Genomic DNA, 24,767 nt, shown 5'->3' with positions numbered 1-24,767 from the left:
TATCAGGGCTCTCCTTCCCCACACTACAATCTTTCACTTCTCAGCCCTGAACTCAAAAAGTTGTAATAAAATTTTTTCTCTTCTTTTCTTTCTTTGATATGATGCATACACACTGATAATAATAATAATAAAAAATAAGATGTTGCAACACAATATACTTGGCACTCAAAACTGTCAAGTTATAACTACCTCACTGGATTTGTACTGAACTGAACAGTAATACAAAGTAATGAGAGTTCCATGTGCTGTCAGAACTACTCTGCTATTGTAACTCACAAGCAGTCTTAGACAATATATACAGAAACAGGGGTGGCTGTGTTCCAACAAAACTTTACTTCTGTACCCTAACATTTGAATTTTATGTAACTTTTCATTTGTCACAAAATAGTATTCTTCTTTTGAATGTTTTCAACCATTTAATAATGCTGAAATGATTCTTGGATACATGGAAGAGAAAACAGGTTGGGGGGATATACGATAAGTGTATGTCAAAAGCAGTACTTGAAACAAGGTTCAATCACAAAACTTCTAAAAAAATTATAGCCCGAGATAGAGAATATGATATTACTCAACAACAGAGCATGTTGTCTTCCACATGAAGAAACATTCTGGATGCTGCTTTTCTCCTCTCCCATTCTCTTCCAACTTTCGCAGCTTCTTCTTCTTTCTTCTTCCTTCTTTTCTTCTTCCCTCTTCTTCCTTCTCCTTCCTTCATCTTCCTCCTTCTCCTCCTTCTTCTCTTCCTCCTCCTTCTTCTCCTTCTTTCATACCTTCTCCTTCTCCTTTCTTCTTTTTCTTCTTCAGCAATTAGATGATATAGTGTGTAGAGCACTAGCCCTGAAGTCAGGAGAACTTGAATTCAAATCTAGCCTCAGTCACACTTACTAGCTGCTTAATATCGGTCAAGTCATTTAGCCATGATTACCTTATAGTCCAGGGCTATTTCCAGTTGTCCTAATTGAAATCTTGCTGCTGGACCCAGATGACTCTGGAGAAGAAAGTGACTTAGCTCTGGTGACTTTGTACAGCACCCTCTCACACAAATCCAATTCATGTGCTTGTCATGGTCTGATATCATGGTCTTCTTGGAGAATGAAGGACACACATCATTATCAACATCAACTTCTATTCTTTCTTTCCTTTTTCCCCCTAAAGCATAGAGCATCACTTCTTTTTTTCAAAATGTCTCAACACAAAGTAAATTCATTTGGTTCCAACCTACTTGTCTAGTCTTTTTTTACTGTCATTTCCCTTTACACACTATTTTCCAGCCAATTTAGACAACTAAATGATCCTGAAACTTTGCAATCACACAGGTCATGCCTAATACACCCTCTTCATCTCTATTAAAATATTTCATTTCCTTCAAGGTGCCACAGCTTCTGTAAAACTTGCCCTGATATTTCCTTTCCCACACATAGTGCTCAATTCCTTCTCAAATTGTCATTATAGTACAGGTCTCACTATTTCATACTCTCCCTCTTCACTCTAGTTCAGTAAACTCTAGTGGGACTCTAATCTCCAGGAACAAATGTAAAATTCTCTCGTTAGCTTTTAAGCCCTTCTTAGTCTGGGCACTTTCTAGTTTTCAACTCATCTTAGATTTGATCTCTTCCATGTATCTAGGTTCCAGTGACACTGACCTCATTACACAAGATAACTACCTCCCAACTTCCCAAATGCCTTTTCCCTAGCTGTTTCCTATCTCTAGGATGCTCTTTCTCAGAACTTATGCCTCCCACCTTCCTTGTATTCCTTCATATCTCCCATTCTTCCTCCATGCCCACCCCTGCCCCTAGACCTTTCTGAGATTGCTTTCCATTATATATACACATTGTGGGTGAGTGTACTCTATCCTTCTCTCTGTAATTCATTATAGAACTCATCCATTCCAGTTATAGCATCCTTTGATTTTCTTCTTAATCTTAATATAGATCTCAAATCATCTTTGGCTAACTTTAATATACTTTGCCAGTCTTGGCTTATTCTTTTTTTTTTTTTAGGTTTTTGCAAGGCAAATGGGGTTAAGTGGCTTGCCCAAGGCCACACAGCTAGGAAATTATTAAGTGTCTGAGACCGGATTTGAACTCAGGTACTCCTGACTCCAGGGCCAGTGCTTTATCCACTGCGCCACCTAGCTGCCCCTAATCTTGGCTTATTCTACACTTTGCCCTTGACTATATTCTATTATTCTATCCAACATTTCTATCAGTGATTTGGATGATGACATATGAGCATATTTAGCAAACACTATACATGATACAGACCGAGAAAGAATATATAATGTTTGAATGACAGAATTCTCAAAAAAGATCTCAGTCTTAAACTAACAAGATAAAAGTGGAAAAGAATGAATTTAGAATTCGACACTCACAATTTATAAAAGTTCAAGTATAGGGGCAGCTAGGTACTCCAGTGGATAGAGCACTGGCCCTGGAGTCAGGAGTACCTGAGTTCAAATCTGACCTCAGACACTTAATAATTTCCTAGCTGTGTGGCCTTGGAGAAGTCACTAAACCCCAAAGCTTTGCAAAAACAAAAAAATAAATAAATAAAAATAATAAGGGACAGCTAGGTGACACAGTGGAGAGAGCACCAGTCCTGGAGTCAGGAGAATCTGAGTTCAAATCCAGCTTCAGACATTTAATAATTGCTTAGTTGTGTGACCTTGAACTAGTCACTTAAACCAAATGTCTTACAAAAAAAACCCCAAAATTGTTCAAGATTGGGGAGATTGGCTCAAGTGGGGAGAAAAACTAAGAATTTTTCTTGATGACAAGTTCAATGATCAAACAATGAAAACCTTCCCCCTTCTCAAATCCACGTCAAAAAAAAGATATAATTATTGACTTCATCATTAAAAATAAAGTGACAAGAATAGGAGATAAGATGATTCTGCACTAATTACACTACACCTGAAGTACTCTGACCAGTTTTCTGAGATATCTACTTCAATATACAACTAAAGTTTTCAAAGTATAGTCAGTAAATGCATAGATTATTTTAATCCTGCTTTCTTCCATTTCGTTATCTTTCTGCATTACTTTATGTTCTCATATCTATCCTTTTTTTAAACATTGTTAATGTTATTTCGCAATATATGCTGGACAAGAGTTGATATAAATGTTTTGCACATTTGTTTTTAATAGTTTGTTTTAACTTTCATTTTTTTTAAGGTTTTTGCAAGGCAAATGGGGTTAAGTGGCTCGCCCAAGGCCACACAGCTAGGTAATTATTAAGTGTCTGAGACCACATTTGAACCCAGGTACTCCTGACTCCAAGGCCAGTGCTTTATCCACTACGCCACCTAGCTGCCCTCTAACTTTCATTTTAAAAAAATGTTGAGTTCCAAATTCTCTCCCTCCCATCAACCATTCCCAGATCCATTGAGAAGGCAAGCAACATGACTTTAATTATAAATGGATTGTGAAAAGGCAGAAAGCATTCTCCAGATTAGCAAATCTCCATTTCAAGATTTCTGGCCTTGGAGGTGGGGGGGAAGTAATTTCTCTTAAGTATATGTTAGAGAGTTCTAAAAAAGGATCAATATAGAGAGGTTAGGTATCTTCACCAACTTTCAAATTTATTGTGCAAATATGAAGGGAGGATCCCATATAGATTGTGTTCTGCCAATTTGCTGATTCAGGAATCTCAGAATGACCTAGTAAAATGATTCTGTATCCCTGTGCAAGGGATAATTTGAATTTGTTAAGATTTGGGGGGAGGTCCTTTCAGCTTTATATTTATGATCTTATGAAGATTTGCATCCAGAATATTCCAGCAGTATATTTTTATACAAACTGAGAGGCAAAGTTGTTAAGTCCATAGTGGAACTGATTGAGAGGATAATGATGAAGGTCTTCAAAAAAGTCCAACTACCAAGAGTAACCTTCAGATGCTGTTCCAGGCCTTTCCATTACTTCCATACATAGCTATCTGGGACAGAGTCAATAATCAGATGTGACACACGGAACGATTGTTAAGATGTCAGTATGTTGGGGCAGCTAGGTGGCGCAGTGGATAAAGCACTGGCCCTGGAGTCAGGAGTACCTGAGTTCAAATCTGACCTCAAACATTTAATAATTACCTAGCTGTGTGACCTTGGGTGAGTCACTTAACCCCATTGCCTTTAAAATAAAAAAAAAATTTAAAAGATGTCAGTATGTCTTTCATAAAAACTGAAGTAAGCAGCAGGCTAACAGTACTACCATTTTTATGGTTTCTAAGATTTGTTCTTTGACACATTCATTGTTTAGGATTAGATTATTTAGTTTCCAATTAATTTTAATATATCTTTCCATGGCTTTTTATTGAATATAATTTTATTTCATTATGATTTCTAAAGAATATATTTAATATTTATGCATTTGGTTATCAGTGGTTTTTGTCCTAATACATGGTAAATTTTTTATGGAGGTGCTATGTAAAACTAAGAAATAGGTGTATTCATTTTTATCCTCATTCAGTTTTTTCCAAAAGTTTATTGTATTTAGATTTCTAAAAATTCATTCAGTTCCTTAACTTATTTCTTGACTATTCTTTTGCTTAAATTTTCCTATTTCTGAGAGGAGAAATTTGAGCCCACTGGAATAGTTTTACTATCTGTTTTCTTCTGTTTCCTCACTTCTTTAAAAATTTGGATTTGATACCATTCAATGCATATGTTTAGTAGCGAAATAATTTCATTATCTATGGTACCTTCTTTATCTCTTTTAATTAAATCTATTTTTGATTTTTATCCCATTAGGATAATGTAATAATTATTAGTGACATACTTATCTATTAATATATTTAACAAGTTCAATTAATATTCTTCTAGAAATGACATATTTTATAACATTTTTTACACACTGTATTTAGGGATAATAAGACAAATTCTTTCTTAAAAATCAGCCCTAAACTTTATATTTTACTTTTTTTATTTATTTAAGGCAATGGGGTTAAGTGAATCGCCCAAGATCACACAGCTAGGCAATTATTAAGTGTCTGAGGCTGGATTTGAACTCTCTATCCACTGCGCCACCTAGCTACCCTAGCTCTAAACTTTAAATTCACTGGTCATTAACCTGTTAAAAGTTCATTTGCCAGGGCAGCTTGATGGTGCCATGAATAGAGCACCAGCCCTGGAGTCTGGAGTACCTGAGTTCAGATCCAACACCCAGCTGTGTGGCCTTGGGTAAGCCACTTAACCCCATAAGCCTTGCAAAAAACAAACAAACTTAAAAAAAAAAGTTCATTTACCAGACAAGAAAGTTTGGAAACCCTCCCCCTTTTGAGGTGATAGTGCATGACCAAGTCCACAGTAGGTGAGATCACATGATATGGAAAGTCCTCCAACTTATTTTTCTATCTCTGGACCACCCTCTTATACAATATGAGGAGTCCAGCCTATGAGCACATAGGAAAGATGACCTTGCCTTGCCCATCCTGAGACCACCCATGCTGATGCATCATTTCTGGTCCTCCTGGAAGATCATGAGCAAGGTCTACCAACCTATAAGACTATTTTAATTTGCCCCTTCTGAATTATTGGGTATTAAGTACTATGATAGTAAGACCCTGGAGAAAGGTGACATCTCAGATCATTGAAGCTCTGCCTCAGTGGGTTTTTTTGCATATTTGATAATTTTGGACCCTACACCATCTTTAAGGGGCAAAGTGAACAAGGGGGTGGTGGATGATTCAAGAATGTAGGAAGAATCTGAAAACTTTAACTGCATAATTTCACATTGCTTTCTAAAATGGTTGGTCCAATTCACAATTCTGCTATCAGAGGATTAATAAACTAGTTTTCTTAAAGTATTGCCAACATTAAATTTTCTCATTTTTCTCATTTTGTCAATTTGATACATTTAAAATACTTCAGTTTTTAACATTTTATTTCTCCCTATTTTTGTTTTTTGTTTCATGTGAGGCATTCAGGATAAAGTAATTTGTCCAGAGTTAACAGAGTTAGAGTAACAAGTGTCTGGATTTGAACTCAGGTCTCCCTGGTTCCAGGGCAAGTGCTTTAACCACTGTGCCACTTAGCTACCCAACCAAGGAATGTTCTAATATGAATTCTTCAAATTTTTGACAACTATTAACTATTATTGATGATCCTTTTGGGAGTCATAGATTTAGAATTGGATATGACCTTAGAAGACATCAGGTCTAACCTTTGTGTTTTATAAAGTAACTGAGGCCCAGATAGGTTAAGGTAATTTGTCCATTGTCACAAATATTACAAATATTAAACAGGATTTGTTTTATTTCTGTCTTACTGCTGTGATATCCACACATGAATTTTTGTTGTTTAGTCTACTCCAAGCCTTTATGACTATTTAGGATTTTCTTGGCAGAGACACTGGAGTAGTTTGCCATTTCCTTCTCCAGCTCATTTTATAGATGAAGAAACTGAAGTAAACATTGTTAAATAACTTACTAAGAAGTATGCTGAAACTGAACTCGATCTCAGGAAGATGAATCTCCCTGACAGCATTCTATTATGGTGCCACCTTAGCGATGCTCATACATAGCCATAAACTAAGATTTAGAGATTGAAGGGACCTCAGGGACCACCTAGTCCAATCCTATCACTCTACAGATAGAGAAACTGAGTCCCAAAGACTTTATGACTTACCCTAAACCAGAGAGATAGGAATACACTTGAACCAATGAGGTCCTCCCTTTTCTTGAGATTCAGTCTTCTTTACATTGTACCCTACAATAGATGTCACAATTAAAAATAAAAGCTTCATCTTTCTTTTTAAATTTTTATTTCAATCTTTGGGATTTTTTGTTGTATGTTTGCTTGAGTTTTCAAGATTCATTTTTTTTGTTAAGATTTTGAGTTCCAAATTTTTCTTTCTCACTCTCATTTCCCTCCCCTGACATGAATCTGATATAGATTATACATACATAACTAAATTAAATCCATTTCCATATTAGTCATGTTGTGAAAGATCAGAAGAAAAGGGGGAAAAACATGAGAAGGCAAAAGACTCCACAAAGCATAAAGCAAAATTTTTAAATGGAAAATAGTATACTTTGTTCTACATTTAGAATCCATAGTTCTTGCTCTGGCTAGTATTTTCCATCACAAGTCTTTTAGAATTGTAGCTGATCATCAGACAATGTCATTAATGTATACAATGTTCTGGTTCTGCACATTTCACTCAGCATCAGTTCATATGTCTTTCCAGGATTTTGGCCCACTCAAAATTTCTTACGTAATAATTGTACTCCATCCCATTCTACAACTTGTTCCCCATAAGATGGGCATCCCTTCAATTTCCAATTTTTTTGCCACTAGGAAAGAGTTACTATATTTTTGTATGTGGGTCTTTTCCCCTTTTTTTTAATGATCTCTTTGGGATAGAGACTTAGTAGTGATATGTTTTTTAATTTATTTAAGGCAATGGAGTTAAGTGACTTGCCCAAGATCACACAGCTAGGCAATTATTAAGTGTCTGAGACCAGATTTGAATTTGGTTACTCCTGACTCCAGGGCTGGTGTTTTATCCACTGCACCACCTAGCTGCCCCCAGTAGTGAGATTTTGCTAGTTCAAAGGATATGCAGTTTTACTGCTCTTTGGGCATAGTTTCAAACTACTCTGCACAATGGTTGGATCAGTTCACAACAATGCATTATTGTCTTAATTTTCCCACATTCTTTCCAATATTGATCATTTTATTTTTTTGTCATATTGGTCAATCTGATAAATGTGTTATTTTAATTTACATTTCACTAATCAGTAATGATTCAGATAGCTTAAATTTCTTCATCTGAAAACTGCCAGTTCATATCCTTTGTCCATTTAGCAATTTGGGGAGATTCATTCCTCTGAGAAAATTTTTGACCATTTATATTTCTAGAATTACTAGAAGTCAGGTGTTGAAGACCTATGCTTGATTAGATCCAGATCTCTAGACAAGACCAACAAATAAGTTTATTACTAGAATTACTAGGTATCATTCTGGCCTCTTGATAAAGCTCTATACCTAGAAAGATAATAGTGCAGAAACATAGAACGTCCAGTCTTGTCTTTAATTATCTTATAATAAAAAAACTAAAATAATTATCTTATAATCAGTCCATCTACATGTACTCTTGCAGTAATACAATGTCTTGAGATTTAATTTCTCAATTATTAATGAATTAAATTAAAAATTAAAGCTTGAGATTTGTCTCTAGCTTTTAAAATTGTGAGAATGACTGTAGGATTCTAGCCCTGGCAAAAAAAAAGAGTAGAAACAGACTAGAGCTGGATTGAATGAAATTAATTTCCAAGAATTAAGTTTTTAACATGAAAATGTGAGAGTGGCTAAGAGTTTATTTCTATCTTAAATGAAATTTGAATAAATCTTTATCTTTTAAACATTCAAAAGAAGGCAATAAAATAGTGGTATAGTAAGCATTTAATCTAAAATTAAGTGTTTAGAGAAATTCTAAAATCATGATAAGTAATGGTAGTAGAAGGTCTTGCCATATGCTAAGGGTGATTGAGGTGATCACTAAGTTTAAAAAATGAACTTCCTGGATGATCTTGGAGTATATATTTTATTTCTTTAGTTTTATAGGCCTTATACACAGCAAATGGTTAATAAATATTTGCTAACTTGTTGAACAGGTATCTTCTTAATCCTGGGAAAACATAGTCACTACACCATTTTTGATTAAGAATATTAAAAAAAATCTATCGACAGTTTGGTAATCTGACATCTTTGGTTTCACTTGAATTAAGTTTTAAACAGTCAGTTTTAAACAAAAAAGCAAAATTCGGGGGAGAGGGGGAATGACGACTTAGTTTCTTAAAATTAAGATTAAATGGAGGAAATATTTTTTTTTTTTATTTTTCAAATGTTTATTGGGTAAATGGGGAAGGCAGGCAGGGTCCAGTTTAATCCTTCTTGGCAGCAGCCTTCCTCATGGCAGCTAGGACATTGCTGAGCTCCTCTTTCTTCCTCTTGGCATGGATGTGAGTTCCCACTCTTTTTTTTGATGAATTTAAGGGCTCTCTTATCCTTGGAGACCTTTAACAATTCCATGGCCCACCTCTCATAAGGGGCAAACCCACACTCCTCCCGGACCATGTCTCTCACAAATTTGGTGTGTTTGATCAAATGCCCACGGCAGTGGCAGTGTCATGGCTTCACCACGTTTTTGGTAACTTTGTGGCTCTTGTTGAGGCCCACAGCCATGGGGTATTGGATGGTCATGGCTGTGGTGCAAGCGTAGCCCCAGAAGCAGCCCCAGAAGCAGCAGGAAATATTTCTTAACAAAAAAAAAAGTCCTTGGGTTCATCATGCACTAAATCAAGAGAAGTGGCCCTTTGTCTTACTCTGGATCTCACTGTAATAATGGAAGTGTCTTTGTTTAATTTTGATTAGACTGAGAGAAGAACTCTAATATTAGAGGGAATGGTGAAAGAGAGAGATTGAATTATCTGTCTGGGTCTGGTGACATTACTCTGGTTTAAGCAAAACAAAAAACAAAACAAAACAAACCAGTTGCCCCCAGTCATATCTGGCCCCTGGACCCAGATGGCTCTGGAGTGAAAAGTAAGGCTGGTGATGTAGCATAGCACCCCCTTCACTTAAATCCAATTCATGTGCTTGTCGTGCTTCTCTGATGTCAAGGCTTCTTCAAGAACTAAGGACAAAGGGCAGCTAGGTGGTGAGTGGATAAAGCACCAGCCCTGGAGTCAGGAATACCCGAGTTCAAATCCAGACTCAGACACTTAATAATTATTTAGCTGTGTGGCCTTGGGCAAGCCACTTAACCCTATTTGCCTTGCAAAAAAAAATTAAGGACAAACATCAACAATTAAAAGTTTGAAAATTTTTTTATTAGATGGATAAGTAGCATCCATAGATACTATATAGATATATATCTATAGATAAGTAGTGGTAGTGGTGATGAAGGTTGGTGTCACTCAGCTGGTGGTTTGCAGTCATGGTCTCTCCCAAAACCAAAGCCAGGATAGCTATTGGAGGTCTCAAACGTTGATGGTGGCTTTCTAAAAACGGATGAGGAGTGGGCAAACACAGAGTCAGAGAATTGGCCAAAGCCAGTGAAAGGACTGCTAGTGCCAAAAAGAGATCCTTGGGTGGATTTGGTGGTGATAGTGGGATTAGTGGTGGTTCTAGAAGGGGCACTAACTCTGGTGCCAAAGATGGGGGCCCCTAACATTGAGACCCTGGTATTTCTAGAGAAGTTGAAGCCTGCTGAAGCAGGATTAATGGAACTTAGAGGAGGCATAGTCAGGCCTGCAAAGGGAGAGTTGGGTGTAAGGGAACCAATGGTGGAGTCATCTGACCCAGGCCAGAGGGAGGCCTGGCTGAAGATAGTGGTGGTAGGTATGGCCGAAGCAGTGGCAGCAGGAAGTCCTGGCTCCAAGAGACCTGTGGTACTAGGTGGGCTGGCTGGCTTCAGTGCGGAAGGCACTCCACTACAAGCTGCTACATCAGCTTGGTCTGTGAGGACTTGTGGACTGCAGGAAATCCGCATCTTGTTCAGACTGTCCAGCACGGGATTGGCATTGGAAGCAAGAGGGATGACTGGTGAGGAGGAAGTAGTCTCTGGGGACAGAAAAGTGAAGGAAAGAGGTCAAGGGAGAGCACTACCATACATGTAATAGAAAAGGGATTATATATAAATTGCAATTTCTATTTAAATATATAATTAATTCAACATATAACTCTCAAACCTTTCTTGCTTATCTGGAATTATTTTAGTTATCCTGTTCTTTTCTGTGCATTAAAAAAAAAATCTTGAGGGCAGCTAGGTGGCACAGTGGATAAAAGCACCAGCCCTGGAGTCAGGAGTACCTGGGTTCAAATCCGGTCTCAAACACTTAATAATTACCTAGCTGTGTGGCCTTGGGCAAGCCACTTAACCCCATCTGCCTTGCAAAAACCTAAAAAAAAAATAATCTTTCAGTGACTGGTTTCTTTCCCTTTTTTTTTAACATCACTACTCCCCCTACCATTTCCCAATTTTTTTTAATGCACTTCATATATCTCAATATAATTCTCAAAGACTTTATAAGAAAGTGACATTCTTATCTCCCTCCTCCCCAGCAAGGAGTCGGGAATCTACTAGGAAAGAGTGCGTTGTATATCTTATGATATGCAGTCACTTTTGAGTGTTTTGGCCTGTTTTTCTTTCATGGAAGGATTCCATTTTGAAGGGTTATGGAGGAAAGAGAAAAGTTATTTCCAGAAATTACTGTGAAGTAAAAACAAAAAGGCATGAATAAAGTGTATCTAAAACTGAAAAAAGTTATTTCATTTAGAATCAAAACATGAAATCATTTCACTGTAATGTTTAAATAAAAGGTCATTATATGGCCTGTGTTCCACCCTGCTATTTACTATCTATGTGACCTTGGACAAGTTACTAAATTTCTCTGGTCTTTAGTTCCTTGTCTGTAAAATCAACTTGGATGATTACCTAGCTTCTATTGGTCAAGATGAAATCTTTGACGTTATCTCAGTGGTTGTCTTATAAGGTAAAGATGGTAAAAATGAACCAAAAAAACCCTAATTCCTTTTAGTCTTCCATGTTTATTTACACTGTTCTGTAACTCTACTTTTCTCCTGCTGATAGTATGAACTGTAGTTTGTTCCTTTCCAAGAGATGAAAAGATAGCTAAGAGCATCTTATCAGTAACAGCTACCAACAGGCTAAGTTATTTCTTCAACAAAAAGCATTGTGATAAGCAAAGTAAGGCATAACTTTAGGAGGAATCACTGATTTAGAACCATATTGCTTGGTAATAATCTCTCTTGGGATACAATTGGTCCAAAGTAAGACTAAGGTTTTTTATAATATATATTTCTAGAGATATTGTGATCAGTACACACAACTGAACTTCACACAAACCAGTCAGTCATCTTGCAAACTCTCCAAGATGAAGCAAAGCCTCACCCCTACTTTATTCTGTTCCTGCTTTTTCTTAGTCTCATTTAGCAAGATTTTCTCCAGCCAAATCAACTTCCTTCTCTCTTCTAGAAACATCCCATTATTTCTTAACTCTGTACACTTACATACATTATACCTCTTCTCACAGAGAGATCCCTTTCAGCTCTAAAATTCTATGCTTCTTCAAGTCTTCACTGTTCCCCATTAAGAGAGATATGAGCTATTGATCTCCTTAGTTCTACCAGTACCATGACTTCCCCTCTAGTACCTTCCCTCTGATGATTCTCCCTAATTTATCTTGTACATATCTTGCTTGTTCATAGTTGTTTATATGTTGTTTCCATGGAGCAGATGCTTAATAAATGCTTATTGAGCATGTCTGCACAAACCTTGTGCATTTAACTTTCACTCTCTTGTATCCTAGTTACTACATTAGACTGGGGAAATTCTTAGATGGTTTACTGAAGAATCAGTGAAATAAAAGCAATAATATCAAAAAGTCAAATAATATTCAAAGATGCCCCCTGGGAAACCAGGTCTTGCCTTTATAGTTAGGATAACTCAACAAGTATTTGAAAGGAATGGTACAGATAGAATTTACATGAATATAAGTAAAAGTTCTTAAAAAAAATGTCTCATAGGGGCGGCTAGGTGGCTCAATGGATAGAGCACCACCCCTGGAGTCAGGAGTACCTGAGTTCAAATCCGGCCTCAGACACTTAATAATTACCTAGCTGTGTGACCTTGGGCAGGCCACTTAACCCCATTTGCTTTGAAAAATACTAAAAAAAAGTCTCATATGGACACCAGCTCCAATCAACTAACAAGTCACTATCAAATTTTCAGTGTGAGCATTCACACTTCTTGTGATGGAAAAATTGTAACTAATGTTAAACTTCTCCCCTTCCTTTCCTTTCCTTTCTCCCATATTGGTTGATTTACCTTTGTTCCTACTAGTCTTATGGAAAAGATGGAGAGAGAGGGATTAGACAAGAAGATAATTACATGGATATATAATTGATTGGATGACCTGACTCAATGAATATTAATTGTTCATTATCATTATGACAGGAAATCTCAAAGACAACACTTTAACAAATCTGACTTTTTGTGCTATTTAACATTTTTATCAGTGATTCAGATAAATATATAGATGGAATGCTCAAACATTAACTGTGTGATCCTAGCAAAGTCACATAACCCCATTTGCCTCAGTTTCCTCATTCATAAAATGAACTAGAGAAGGAAAAGGCAAATCACTCCAGTATCTTTGCCAAGAAAGCCCTAAATGGGGTCAAGAAATGACCAAACAACAACATAGATGGAATGCTCATAAAGATTTATACTGAGATAATACAGAGCTACACAGGATCACTCAGATTAACAAATGACAGAAACAGGATACAAAAATATCTGAACTAAAAAAACCATCTTGACTGTCTAGAACATTGGGTTGAATCTATGCCCAGTTAAGATGATTCAATTAAGATAAAGTCTCTACCTTTTGGGTCAAAAAAAAATCAACTTCACAGGTTTAAGATGAGAGGCAGGGTAAAACAACAGTTATTCTTACAAAGATCTAAACATTTGGTGGATTACAAGCTTAATATGAATCAGCAATGAATTTGATGGGAACCAAAAAAGTTAATGGACTGCATTAGGAGAATAGTTTACAGAAATAGAGGATATGATAGGAACACTGTGCACTTTAGTCAAACCTCATCTGTAATATTGTGATAGCTACTGTATAAGCATATTAGTAAGCTAGAGGAAATAGAGAGGAGCACAACCAGGATACTGAAGGGTCTTGAATTCATTTTTTATGAGAATCAGTTCAGGGTATTGATTAATAGTTAATATGAAGACTCAAGGAGGACATAAAGGTCTTCCAGTATGTGAAGAGCTATCACATGATGGAGAAGTTTGTTGTTTGGTCATGTCTGACCAGATGAACAGAACCAGAAAAACACTGTACACCCTAACAGCAACCTTGAAGGACTTGCTCATTCCCTATCAGTGCAACAATCGGGAAGAATTTTTGAGCTGTCTGCAAAGAAGAATACCATCTGTATCCAGACAAAGAGCTGTGGAGTTGTAACAAAGTTCAAGGACTATTCCCTTTAATTTAGAAAAAACAACAGATATCTTATTGTCAGATCTTGTTATCTCTTAAGACTTTTTGTCTCTTCCTTAAGAATATGATTTCTCTCTCATCACACTCAATTTGGATCAATGTACCACATGGAAACAAAGTAAAGACTGACAGATTGCTTTCTGTGGGGGGTGGGGGGAGGGAAGTAAGATGGGGGGGAATTGTAAAACTCAAATAATATCTTTAATAAAAATTTAAAAAAAAGAAATCAGGCTTTTCAAAAAAGTATCAGCTCTTATTTCCTTCCTCAGTTTGTCCCAAGATGCAGAGAATGTTTCCATTTTCTTCAACACCACAATTACCTCCACCCTATTATACAGAAATGAATTTTAGTCCCAAAGATAATGACTATCAATTTGGGGGCTGGTAAAAAAATGATGACAGGGATAGTTTCAGAGAAACTTTGGAAGACTTGTATAAACCTATGCAGAGTGAAGTGAGTAGAACCAAGATAATTTATTTTCTTACATTAACAACTTTAGAAAAAAAAGATAAACAACTTTGAAAGACATAGGATCTGAACAATGCAATAATCAACCACAGTTCTAGAAGACTGATAAGGAAGCATGCTATCTACCTGCTGACAGAAAAGAAAGGCACTCAGATTGAAGAATAAGACAAACATTTTAAGGCACTATCAATGTGGGAATTTGATTTACTTGATTATGTATAAATGTCACAAATTTTTTTTAATCCTCAATAAAGAGAGAAAGATGGTGCCAAAAAATGAGGTCATTTAAATATTTTTTCAATGCACAGAAGAAAACAGAAAGCTCAGAAAGAGCCACCAATAAGCAATTCAGTTTTGAAAGTAACATGGTACATTTATTATGTATTTAAAAAAGGAAAAATGAGATACATATAATAAAAGTCTGCAGTTAAATGTATATTTTCCCTATTCTACTATAAATGTGGAAATCCCATTTGGATTTGGTATTTAAGATCAATGTAGTTGGAGTTTTTGGTTTTAAAAGTAGTTACCTGGGTTAGTTGCCTCTTCAGTTTTCTTCTCTTGAAGATTGTTTATTTCATGTTTAAAAATCATTTTAAGGTGGAAGACATTTTGATATAGGCGGTGGATCACTTCTTGGTCTAATTCATTCTTTGGAACATCTACAGCCATGATGACAAGTTCTTGTAGTTCTAAGGCTTTCTAAAACAAGTCAATATTTAGAAAGTTAAGCTACAAAGAATCACAAAAAGAGATTTTGATTAAGGACTAGACATCTAGCCCAACCCCATCACTGAACATTTCTAGACTTGTTTTCTCTGCTGAAAATGAGGGGTATGCCCTGAAACATCTCAAAGGCTCCATCCAAGCCATGAAGTTTTACACCCTATAAATTGTGTTTGCTCTCTCTCTCTCCCCTTGTTCCCTACCCTATATGCAAATGAATATTATACCTAACCTTCCACAATCTCTTACATTCATCCGCTGGTCTTTGACAGCAGTCCCTCATCACCTCTTAGCAGGACTTTTATTAAGACTTCCTAATGAGTCACTGAGCTTTCAATCATTCCTCTCTCTAGATCAGCCTTCAAACAGCTACAAAAATAATCTGCCAGTGGTAATAGGTTGACCATTATTACTTCCTTGTCAAAAACCTTCATTGATTCCCTATTTCCTAGAAACTCCATGGCCTGCCTTTAAAAATTCAAAATAATCTGGCTCCAAACTACTTTTCCAACCCTTGCCTCATTCTATTTCTTTTCATTAACTCTTTTTTTTTTGCAAGACAATGTCTGAGGTTGGATTTGAACCCAGGTCCTCCTGATTCCAAGGCCACTGTATACTACTATTCACTTTGCTACCCAGGTACCATCATAGACAATCATACTTATAGATTGGTTGAAGGGACCTCAGAGACCCTCTCTTCCTACCCTATTATTCAACAAATAGAGAAATGGAGACCTAAAGAGATTATATAACTCAACCAAAATCAGAGAGGTGTGCCTGGACTTAAATACAGTAGATTCTCCTTCTTCACTAGATTTAGTCATCTTTCCACTATGACATACTACTAAGACAGCAGATGTCCCAATTTAAAAGTCCAATGCTCTATCCACTGTACCATTGAGCTGCTTAAAGTAGGTACAACTATTAACTGGTTTTTCCATGTCACAAAGGAGGGTTCAATCTGTCTACATGGTGGGGTATTGAAATAATAGTGGCATAAATATAATAGGCATCTGTAAAACATTTTTTTAAAGGGCGAACTCCATGTACCCTATAACAACTAGGGAGGCAGTGAGATACAACAAGGCAATAGAACAACAAACCCAGGAACAATGGTTAGGAATAAAAATAGAAGGAAAAAAGGTAGTCCCTGTCTTAAAGGAGCTTACATTCCAATGAAAAAAGATAGCACAGCAAATAAAAGTCCAGAACAGTGATCTTGGAGTCTGGCCTTTCACCCTGAATCATTTACCTTCTTAAGGTAATTCTCTGAGACTAAATTATAGATTAATTGGCTCAGCTCCATTGGAAATTTTCATTTTGGGAATGCATTACTCTGATGAAATCACAGGTCCAGAATAACAGTGACACTTCCAAAAGAGGGAAAGAGGCACCAATTAGCCCAGCAAGGGGCAAGGCAAGCATTCAATGCAACCTTTATGGATTGTTCAAAGAGGACTTACCTCCAAAAAGGCAATGTCATGATATTTTGTGAACAAAAGTTCAATCTCTTCTTTCACAGACTCAATTTCCCTCTTTTTCTCAAGTAGGACCTGATGAACATTGTCATATTTGTCCAAAACTCTCTTTTCTTCTTCTTTCAGCTTCTGCAGAGAACTCTTCTCCTCTGATTCAATGAGGGCTTTCAATTCCTCAAATTCATGTTTCAAGAAGTCCATATTTCTGGCTGCTGTTTCCTAGGGAATCCAAAGAAATATTTTGATTGAGGCTTTAAATCAGATGGTAAAATCCCAGAGAACTTCAAAGCATCTATAGAGCTCTTTCCCTACCCCACACCAAACTACATAGTCATTTTACCAGAGCAGTGCGAGATAACCTAAAACTAGCTGAGGACAACATCTGCCTTCTTACTGTAAAGAGAATCAATTTGATCATCTTCCCCATGGCAAACTTCCAAATATTTGAAGACTCTAATCTGCTTCTGGTTTGGGTCCCTCTAATCCTAGATGGGAGCCATGCTTCCCCTCAATTTGTCAGTGTCTCTTCTTAGCAGGCAGAGGGGGAACCAAGTCCAAGATTCTAAGGTTACCTTTTTTTGTTTGGCTGGTTTTTGTTTTGTTTTGTTTTCCTTTTAAAGATTTTATTTATTTTGAGTTTTACAGTTTTTCCCCTAATCTTACTTCCCTTCCCCCACCCCCCACAGAAGGCAATTGTTTCCATGGTATACACTGATCCAAATTGAATGTGATCAGAGAGAAATCATATCCTTAAGGAAGAAAAATAAAGTATAAGAGATAACAAGATTACATAATAAGATATCAGGTTTTTTTTCCCCCTTAAAGGTAACAGTCCTTGGTCTTTGTTCAAACTCCACAATTCTTTCTTTGGATATAGATGGCATTCTCTATCACAGATAGCCCCAAATTGTCCCTGATTGTTGCATTGATAGAATGAGCAATTCCATCAAGGTTGATCATCATCCCCATTTTGCTCTGAGGGTGTACAATGTTTTTTTGGTTCTGCTCATCTCACTCAGCATCAAATCATGCAAATTCCTCCAGGCTTCCCTGAATTCCCATCCCTCCTGGTTTCTAACAGAACAATAGTGTTCCATGACATATACATATAAAGGTTACCTTTTAAATCAGTGCTTTAAATGATTTGTTCTTTTGACTCGTAATTAAGGTTTCCAAGCTCAGTTTTAATCCTCAGCTCTCAAGGAGACTTACAATAACTTGTAAGACCTCTAGAACCATAGAATCTGAGTTGGAAAGTATTTTAGATGTTCATCAAATTCAACTTTCCCACTCTACAACAATCTCCAAAAACTAGTCTTTGGTGCTTTGTTGGAATACATGCAGTGATGGGGAATTTACCAATACATAAAGCAACCAGTTCCATTGAGAGATGACTTTAATTGGTGGAAAGTTCTTATTAATGGACTGGAATGACAGTGAGATGTATTAGGCCTCTTCCAACTACTAGTTCTGCCCTCTTATACAAAGAGTCAATCTAATCTATTTTGTTATGATAGACTTCCAAATATTTGAAAACTAATTTTCAAATTAAGAGTCAAAAGATTTCAGGCATAGTTCTCTCTAATCCTACAGGGAACCTCAGGCCATGTGCCAGTTTGTCAACATCACCAAAATGAGACAGCCAGGAGTCAGAGAAAGATCCTGAATGACTTGTAAAGGCACTTTCTATTTACCTGGACTGCATGTTGTTTCAGCTTTACATCATTCAATGCACTTGAAGCCTTATTGAAATGATCATATATAGTTGTCAGCTTCTGCTTCATTTTGTACTGCAATTAAAAATAACAGGGGTGAGAGAAATTTAAGTGTCTAATTGGCAGTGTTTCTCAGTCCAAAACCCATGATGGTTCTAGAGGCTTCCAGGTACCCTGCTCTATCCCAAATACTATACATTTGTAAAGAACTAATTTTCCATTCCGATTCTCTGATTGCAGTAAGCCTTTTTAAGCCAAGGTAAGGTCTTTAACAAATCTGTTTGATGCAGGTAATGTCCATTCAGTGATTAAATTGGAAATGAGACAGAAAATGTCCTACTTTACTTAGCCCCATCTCCTCAAAAAAATAAACCAGTCTGAGAATTGAAGATCCTCAGGGTTTCTGACAAAATAAAGAGAAATAATTGCTATTTACTGTGACTTTGAACCATTCCAGGTTCAAACAATGACCAAGGGGTAAGGGTTAACCTGGGATTATAATTGGGCAATGAGGGCCAGAATGATTGGGTTTAAGTGGGGTCTTAAAGTAAGAAATCTATCCTCAAATTCCCAAGATATCTTCCCAGGTTTCACTGCTCAAAATTTACATTCCTTACATATTACATACATATAAAGCCAGCAGGTAAATGTATGATTTACATATGTGGACAGAGGGATGGGAAGGGAATAAGAAGAGAGAAATAAGGAGAGAAAGCTGCATTATGACACTGGTTCCCAAGTAGCACCTCCTGCTATTATTCATAGATTGTTATTTGTCTCCCATTCTAGAAGAGAACTATGACATCAGGGAGGTGATGCCATGACATGCAAGTGAATTAGATTTAAGTGAAGGAGGTCTATGCAAAGACACCAGCCTCACTTTTTCCTCTGCAATCATCTGGGTCCAATGGCAAGATAAAAATCAGGATGATTGCAGATGGCCCTTAAGGTCAGGATAAAGTTCTCTGAAAGCACATGTCACTGAGAAGTGGCCTATTTACAATCCCAATTAAAGAACAGTTCCTTACTAGATTAAGCAAAAACTAAAAAACCCAAACATTAAAAAGAAAAACTAGTTCTGGAATGTAGCCTAGGCCCCAAATAGTAAATCACAGAATCAGAAAACTAGAAAGCAATTCTGAAATCATGTTGTCAGGGACCTGAGAAGATAGAATGATAGAGATAGAGATGATCTGCTACTAACTTGCTGTGTTACCTTGGGTGAGTCACAATTACAATGTTAGAATGAATAAACTTTAGAGATCATCTAATTTCCTTTATTTTACATTGTCTATTTTCTTTTGCAACATGACTAAATAGCATATGTCTAATCTACATCATATCGCCTGCCTTTTCTCTAAAGGAAGAGGGAAGAAAGGGAGCAGAGGGAATTTGAAACTCAAAATTTTTTTAAAGCAAATGTTAAAATGCAGCCACTTTTTGTAGTGGCAAAGAATTGGACATTGAGAGGATGACCATCAATTGGGAAATGACTGAACAAGTTGTGGTATGAGTGTAATGGATTAGTTACTGTGCTATAAGAAATGATGAGCAGGCTGGTTTCAGAAAAACCTGTAAACAAGAAAAACTTTGTATGAACTGATGCAAAATGAATTGTGCAGAAAAAGAAGAACATTATGTAAAGTAAAAGCAATACTGTGTGATCAACTGTGAATGACTTGGCTATTCTCTGAAATATAACAAAGGACTCTTGATGAAAAATGCAATTCACCTCCAGAGAAAGAACTGCAGATGCAAATATAATATTTTTCACTTTTTAAAAATTTTTTTATTTCATTTTTCCCTGATTACATGTAAAAAATAAGCTTTAACATTCATTTTTGAAACTTTGAGTTCTAAATTCTTTTCCTTCTTCCCATCCCACCCCATTGAAAGCAAGTTATCTGAAATAGATTAGAAATGTGTGGTCATGTAAAACATTTCCATAATAGTCATGCTGTGAAAGTAAACATAGGAAACCCCTCCCCCAAAAAAATACTACAAGAAAAATAAGGTTTAAAAAAGGATGCTTCAATCTGTATTCAAACACCATCAGAATTCTCTCTGAGGTTGGACACACACTCTTTGTCATTAATCTTTTAGAGTTGTCTTGGGTCATGAGAAAATCTAAGTCATTCACAGTTGATCATCCTACAATTTTGCTGTTACTTTGTATGCGGTACATTGTATATAATACATGTATGCTCATGTACATTTTTCCAGGATTTACTGAGAGTATCCTGTTTCCTGAGAGTATCATTTTTTTCATTTCTTATAACAGAACAGCATCTCGTTACAATCACATACTACAATTTGTTCAACTATTCCCCAACTGATGGGCATCCCCTCAGTTTCCAATTCCTTGCCTTTAAAAAGAACTGCTATAAATATCCTTGTACATACAGGTCTTTTCCTTTCTGTTTTTCATCTCTTCTGGAAAAGGGTAGACATGGTTTTATAGTCCTTTGTGCATAGTTACAAATTACTCTACAGAATGGATGAATCATTTCCTGACTCCTCCAACAATTCATTAATGTCTTATTTTCATCACATCCTCTCCAACAATTATCATTTTCCCATTCTATCCAATTAGCCAATCCAATAGCATAAGGTATTAGGCCAGTGTGCATTTCTCCAATCAATATTGAGTTAGGACATTTTTAAAAATATGGCTATAGATAGCACTGATAACCTCATCTGAAAACTGTTCACATCTTTTGCTCATTTATCAATTGGGGAATACTAGTATTTTTCACTTTCTGTATTTGTGTGTTTCTTCCTTTAGATCTGTATCTTCTTTTACAACTTAACTAATAATATCTTTTGTAGGACTGAATATAATCTACATGAAATTGCTTACTGTATCAGGGAATGGGGAGGTGGGAAAGGGAGAGAGAAAATTTAGATGTTTAAAACTGCTTTTATATGTAATTAGGGGAAAAATTAAATATTATTTTTAAAAAATACAGTCACAAAAACTTCCTCAAAAAGATTCAGATCAAGGAAAAAGGAATGTATTGTGTCAAAGTTCAATAAGTTATCAAACCTATATTACTGGTAAAAAGTCATATTCCTTACCATTGCAAGAAATGAAATGCCATCTCAAAATGTTAATAACAATCTGAGGAGGACCAGAGGACCAGAAAGGCTGGAAACTTGTCCAGTCTCTTTATACTTTAATTTAGGAAAGAGATGCACCTCCTAATCTCATATAAGTATGAAATTCTTTGAGGAGCAACTGTGCAACCTAACACACTGGACTCCAGAAAGGTTTAGTGATTTCTTTATCCTCCTTTATGTATAAATATCCCTATCTCCCTTTGCTGAGAGTGATTATCTCCAGAGATGGCCTCTACCTACAGGTTTCTTGGTAAATCTTAGAAAATAAATGTGATGTCTAACTTATAATTCTGTTGTTTTATTTTTATCCAAAAACTATTGCTTTACAGTGTAAATGGAGCAATTTTTATCATTAAAAAAGAAATAGATATGTTTTGCATGAGTTCACAAGTATAATGAGCATCATTTCTTGCCATCTTAAAGGAAGGGGCTGGAAGAAGAGATTTTAGAATTTGAAATTTTCTTTCTTTTTTTTTTTGGCAAGGCTGATGCTCTATCCACTGTACCACCTAGTTGCCCTGGAATTTGAAATTTTAAAAATGAATGTTACAAAAAAAAACCATCAATGTATTTTTAAAAGGGAAAAAAGGGAAGAGAACATGGCAAGTAGAGTTCATAATTCTTAAAGAATGTTTACAAAAATGCACTGAGCTTCATAGTTCAATTTAAGAATTCCTTAAGTCTGGGGCAGCTAGGTGGTGCAGTAGATAGAGCACAGCCCTAGAGTCAGGATGACCTGAGTTCAAATCCTACCTCAGACACTTATTACCTGTGTGACCTCACTATATGTGACCTCCTGACTCCAGGATCTGGGTTTAAATAAGGCTTCACTTACTTAGTGGGTGACCTTGGGCAAGTCATTTTACCCATTCATTGCCTTACAAAAACAAACAACACTTCTTTTAGGTGCTTTATATACAAAGAAAAACAACAAAAAACAGTTCCGTGCCTGTGGAAGAATTTACTGGAAGATACAACAAATAACTTCCAAACACACACACACACACACACACACACACAGACACACACACAGACACACACACACACATACACACACACACACACACACACACACACACAAACACACAACCAAAACTAAGAGAGACGTGTTGATGGATTTTAAGCTTGATAGAGAGAAGCCAGAGAGAAACAAAGAGGGTGGGACAGAGAGATAGAGACACACAAAGTCACAGATAGGGACTGGTTGACTTAGTGTTTCTGATTTTGTAGTTAAGAGCTGGAAAGAGCCTTGGAGATCACCTAATACTCTCTGGTTCTAAAAGTGAGAAAAGGAGAAAGCCTTGACTGAAAGTCAGAGGAGTCTTCTTCAAAGCCCATCTCAAACACTGGGTTACCCTAGTCCAGTCATTTGACCTCAGTTCCTCAGCTCTAAAAAAGAGAGTGGATTAAATGCCTTGGTGCAGCTCTAAAATCGATGAAGACTGCAGGAGACAGTCTCTCATGCCCTTCACGATTTTAAGTTAGTCGCTTCAGTCAGGGCCCCGGGGTACCTATAAAAGAAGGGTCCTCTTCTCAGACCCACATGGAATCGAAGGGACCTTGGCTTTCCCAAGTTCGGATTCAGGGTCCGCTCAGCACGGGTCAGAGGAAGCTCTGGGGAAGGAACTTCCCCAATCAAAGCTTTAACTGGGCGCTCTGCAGGTGACCCGGGGACGAGCAAAGAAGGAGCCGAGCGACTTTCCAGCCCCCCCCCCCCCCCCCCCCCGGCAGCTGGTGAATCCTCTCGCACTGGCTCTCTTTTTCTTGTAACCCGCGACCCAAAAGGACCCCAGGCTCGGGGTCTCTCCCGCCCCCACCCGCAAGCCGGGCCGGGTTCCTCGGCTCCCCTAACCCTGGCCCCAGGCAGGGAAGCTAAGCCCGACCCCGCTAGCTGCTGAGGGCTGGGACCGGGGCCGGGCTCGGTCCAGGACTCCCTCCCCGCCCACCTTCAGCTCGGTCAGGGCCACGTCCGTGGTCACCGAGGGGCAGGTCTTGTGCCCCGCCAGGCAGACGCAGCAGATGCAGACGCCGTGCGGACGGCAGAAGAATTCCCGCAGGCGGCCGTGCTCGGGGCACTTGAGGCGGCTCAGGTCCCCGACGGGCGGCTGCAGCCGGTGGCCCTGGAACGTGGGGTTGTCCAGGTGCGGCCGCAGGTGCTCCTGGCAGAAGGACACCAGGCAGGTGAGGCAGGTCTTGGCGGCGGGAGCCTGCAAGCAGTAGTCGCAGAGCACCGCCCCGGCCGCCGCCGCCGCCGCCGCCTCGGCCCGGGCCCCCTTCCTCGACTGCAGGGCCGAGGGCTCGCCGTCCTGGGACTCGCTGCGGGGCGACTCCGCGTCCCAGCGGCTCTGGCTCTGGCGCAGCTGCTCCACCACGGCGCACAGCACCGTGTTCTTCTTCAGCTGCGGCCGCGTCTGGAAGCAGGCCCGGCACTGGGGGCAGAAGAAGCGGGGGCTCTGCGCCGTCCACGTCTCGTCCAGGCAGGACGAGCAGAAGTTGTGTCCGCACGGGGTAGTGACGGGCTGCCCGAAGACCTCCAGGCAGATGGAGCAGGTCAGCTCGTCGGTCAGGGGCTGCAGCTCGGCCATCGCGGTCCTCTCCGCCAGCCTTACTCTCCAGTCTGGGTCCCCAGGAAAGAATCGAAACCAGCTGGGGTGGGGGGCGGGGGGCGCGGAACCCAAGAGTTAGCGGAAGTCAGGTGGGGGAGAGGGGCAGGGCGGGGATGGCTTTGGGGGTTGTTGAAAACTAGCCCAGCTCTGCCTTTCAGTTGCAGATGTTGTTTGGCTTTAGCTCTGGAAGAAGCTAGGACAGCTGGGAGGCATAAAAGTTCATTGAATTTAAGGGGGGGGGGGGGGGGGCGAGGAACTATGGACCAGAGAAATGTTTTATAACTAATCCGTTCCTCCGAGCTGATCTTGCCAAATTGTTAACCTCTTAGCCAGCCTTACGGTCACACTCGCCCCCATCCCACGGTGAGAGGTGGAAGCTCCTCAGCTGTTACAGATTTTGAAATATGGACATTTTTCACATACATTGAGGTCCAAAAATCAGAAGATACATCTAGTCCAAATGTGTGTGGGTCAATTAACTTTTTATTAGTTAGTAGCTATTGCCCCTCCCTGGCAAGGACTGGTACAAAACAAACCCCAATCCTCAAAACAATGGATCCTGGCCCTAGCCTGAAAGGATTAAATCTTTTAGTTACTGCCCCCTCAACTG

At 38.2% G+C, this 24,767-nt stretch overlaps 1 protein-coding gene and 1 pseudogene across 1 annotated transcript; both read right to left on the bottom strand.

Moving 5' to 3' along the window:
- Nucleotides 1-8,445: 8,445 nt before the first annotated feature.
- LOC141513641 (large ribosomal subunit protein eL36-like) lies at nucleotides 8,446-9,741 on the bottom strand (annotated as a pseudogene).
- A 68-nt stretch (nucleotides 9,742-9,809) lies between these two features.
- LOC141513638 (E3 ubiquitin/ISG15 ligase TRIM25-like) lies at nucleotides 9,810-24,150 on the bottom strand. The gene is made up of 5 exons (XM_074223660.1): nucleotides 23,498-24,150; nucleotides 18,411-18,506; nucleotides 16,702-16,935; nucleotides 15,043-15,214; nucleotides 9,810-10,564 (listed from the first exon to the last, which is right to left on the bottom strand). The coding sequence occupies exons 1-5, from the start codon at nucleotides 24,134-24,136 to the stop codon at nucleotides 9,915-9,917; spliced, it is 1,791 nt and encodes a 596-aa protein (XP_074079761.1). The 5' UTR covers nucleotides 24,137-24,150; the 3' UTR covers nucleotides 9,810-9,914.
- Nucleotides 24,151-24,767: the final 617 nt, after the last annotated feature.

This window comes from Macrotis lagotis, chromosome 2 (genome assembly GCF_037893015.1).
Source record: "Macrotis lagotis isolate mMagLag1 chromosome 2, bilby.v1.9.chrom.fasta, whole genome shotgun sequence".
Classification (NCBI taxonomy): Eukaryota; Metazoa; Chordata; class Mammalia; order Peramelemorphia; family Peramelidae; genus Macrotis; species Macrotis lagotis.
Note: the sequence above shows the minus strand (reverse complement) of the source record. Positions and strands in the feature narration are given on the sequence as shown.